At 32.6% G+C, this 3,099-nt stretch overlaps 1 protein-coding gene across 1 annotated transcript in view; it reads right to left on the bottom strand.

The window, feature by feature from the left end:
• The window catches only part of LRP1B (low density lipoprotein receptor-related protein 1B), a 542,706-nt gene that overhangs the window by 383,716 nt on the left and 155,891 nt on the right, over window positions 1–3,099 (bottom strand). The window contains exon 15 of the mRNA XM_012650500.1: window positions 2,971–3,093. Within this exon, the coding sequence (XP_012505954.1) occupies window positions 2,971–3,093 (123 nt within the window). The remainder of the gene's footprint in view (window positions 1–2,970; window positions 3,094–3,099) is intronic.

The raw sequence follows: 3,099 nt of genomic DNA, 5'->3' as shown, positions 1-3,099 counted from the left end.
ATCTAAATTGGAAAGGTGGGAGATCATCTCGTCACAAAGAGCCCTGGACAGCCATCTGATGAGTCAGAAAAAAGGGTTAGAAATTTTACTTCCCCAAAAGCTCTTGTCCCAACAACAACATAAATGAGCTTCCTTTTTCATTCTTCAAATGGCCCCTTAGGCAATACAATGTCATATTAGAAGTTAAAAGTTATAACCTTATTTGAGCTAAGAGAAACTGGATAATCAACATCTTTTTATTCCACATGGTAGAAACGTGAGGAAATGTTTCCCTTCAGATCATGGTTATGCATTTTTTAGCAGGTAACAAAATAGAACACAAATTCAGCTGATGGGTTTCTGGATGGTTTAGCTTTTCAGTTTGGCAGTTCTGCTGTTTGATTTGATTTGAGGATTGTACATCCAGAATTTGGGAATCTCGTTAGCTGCAGAAATGTTCAAATGATTTCTTAGGCGTAAGTTTAATTATCACCTATTGTTAAGGCTCATAGTTTACTGCCTCAATGGACTAACAAAGCTCAGGTTATAATTTCAATTGGATTAACTCATTTTGAGGCCTGAATAGTTCATTAATATATAAATTCTGTGGATTAGAAAATAATTGATGCTGTAGACACTTGGTAAAGCCCCAAGATGTCTTCATCATATCTTTGTATCTATATAGAGCTTTCTTACATCAATATTCACCCTAAAATTACTGTTAAGTCTCAAACTGTTTTAGAGGATCATTTATTAGTAGTTATTGTCCTGTGGTTAAGGATTAGTGTCTTGGGGGAGACAGTTATTTTTGTTTACTTTGGATTGGTTTGAGGGATGAGAGTTAGGAAGGAAGGTAATTCTCGGATCTGAGTTCGGTTCCTGTATCTATTCTCAAAATTTGGAATTTGATAATCATCATAACACTGCCTTATATTTATATAGTTCTTTATAAGATTCAGGCCAAGGCTAATGATTATTGTTCAGATTTTCTTTCTTTTCAAGGATGTCCAAGACTAAGGATGGCCTGTGTATAGAAGCAAGTCAGGGGATGATGTTCTGGCAGATACTGTTTTGTTTTGGTTTGTTTTGTTTTGGTGTTACAATTATAGGTTTAAATCTTACACTTTTATTTGTCTTAACATGAGAAATCTCTTTTTCTTGAGCCCCCAATTATAAAGATAACCTGAAATAGCCTAGCACCACAAAATTTCATGCCATTGGTCATGAAGTGAAAGAGTCACAAGGCAGTAACATGACTCCGTGCAAATTCCTCACTAAGCTCAGATGAATAAATGCAAGTATGTTTCTTACTAACATTCCTGATCAAGAACAATGACTATAAATGCTAACAAAAGGGCAACTAATATTCAGTCATAGATTCAAAAGATTTATTAAATATCCATTCACATGCTAAATACTGGAGAACTCCTTAACTAAATGCACTTAAACATACATATCTAGGAAGTTATCTTTGCAAAATCAATCAAGGTTCTAGAATATAAATTGAGTATGTTCCAGACAAGTTTGAAGAGGGTTTTATAAATCCATTTCAATAGTAGTCTACACAATATCCTTTCTGTTCAAATGCTTTTCCCTCCATAGCATTAATGTAAATGGTTTAGAATTCTGTTATGGCTTGGCAATTCAGATGGATATATTAGAAAGCTTTATAGGGAAAAGGTAGAGAGAAACTTGTCTCTAAGTTTAGCAAAGACTTACAATCCCCAGTCAGGGCAGAATTATTCTATTCCTTTTCTTATAATAATCAATTTAGATAATGAAAATCCAATTCCAAATTTAGCAAGTCAACTATAATAAATTAAAGCTGTAAATGCAGAAAAATTGAAGCTCTGAATTCTGACATATCTATCTAGCCAAGCTGGTCATTTTTCTACAGCTTTACCCTTAATCCCCACAGAAAACAGTGGAATGCTCTCTTTGCAGAATCATATGCAAGGAACATTAAAACAGCCAGGGGCATGGTCAAAATAATGTCTGAAAATGAGAGTCATCCCAGTGGTTTCAGAGCTGAAAATTGGTTTCATCAAAATCCTATTTGCTTCTTTCATTTCTGTAGCTGAAGATTTGCACCCTTTGGTTCAAGATGATTAATTTAGGAAATTGTATTTTGTTTCTTTCTACAATTTTACTGGAATAAAGGCACTGTTAGAATTGAATTGGATAACATATTGGAAAGGTACTTGATTAATTTTCATTCTTAAAATCCATGTCATTAAAGTACAGTTTCTAAATATGTTGTGTGAATTTAAGTTATAGCTGGCCTTGCTACAATTATGTTGTAGAATATATAGCGTAAGAAAAATTCTGCAAGTTGCTGTAACTTCATGAGATTTTTACTGATGAAAACAAAGAGAATAAAATTCAAGATATTAGGGTAAATCAATCTTCTTAATCAGCTATACATAAAAGTTCCAAATAATTAAGTCAAAGGTGCTCTGTTTTCATTTGTTTTGACTGACAGAAAGTGTAGAGAGATAATTACCTCAGTGGTCTACTTCATTCTGCATATGTAGACAGAATCTCTGGTAAAAAAAAGTAATGGTATCTACTGCCTAAAACTCCTTTAAAATTTCTATGATGCTATGATGTAATTGTGCTTAAAAATATGTTCCCTGATAGAAATGATGTATCTTTCCTTTTTATTTAAATCAACACAATTGACTCTCAGGCACTAATCATTCAAACCAAAAGCATCCATCACATTTTCTGGGGTTGTAAATAGGTTCCTAATTTTATTTACTCAATTCGATTGTTATATTATTGCAAGTAACAGTGTTGTAATGAAACCTAAGAATAAAAAATCTCATATTTCATACTTAAAGTATTTATTAACTACACTGTACAAATGTGAAATTGAAATCAACCTAATACATTCTATGAGTAATATCATTATAATAAAAAATGTTTTCTATTCAGTTCAGTCATACCAATGTAATGTTCAATAATCCCATCATTGTAATATCTAGTTACCTTAACGTCACTTCCATTTAAACACATTCTATTTATGCGGCTGCCATTGGGTCGGCTAGAATCAATCCAATAGATGAATTCTTCTCTGTAATCAAAATCTATAGCAATAACATTGTTTAATCCCTAAAA

Source organism: Propithecus coquereli, unplaced genomic scaffold (genome assembly GCF_000956105.1).
Source record: "Propithecus coquereli isolate 6110/MARCELLA unplaced genomic scaffold, Pcoq_1.0 Scaffold33, whole genome shotgun sequence".
NCBI classification, from domain to species: domain Eukaryota; kingdom Metazoa; phylum Chordata; class Mammalia; order Primates; family Indriidae; genus Propithecus; species Propithecus coquereli.
The sequence above is the reverse complement of the archived record's forward strand: the minus strand, read 5'-3'. Positions and strand labels throughout refer to the sequence as shown.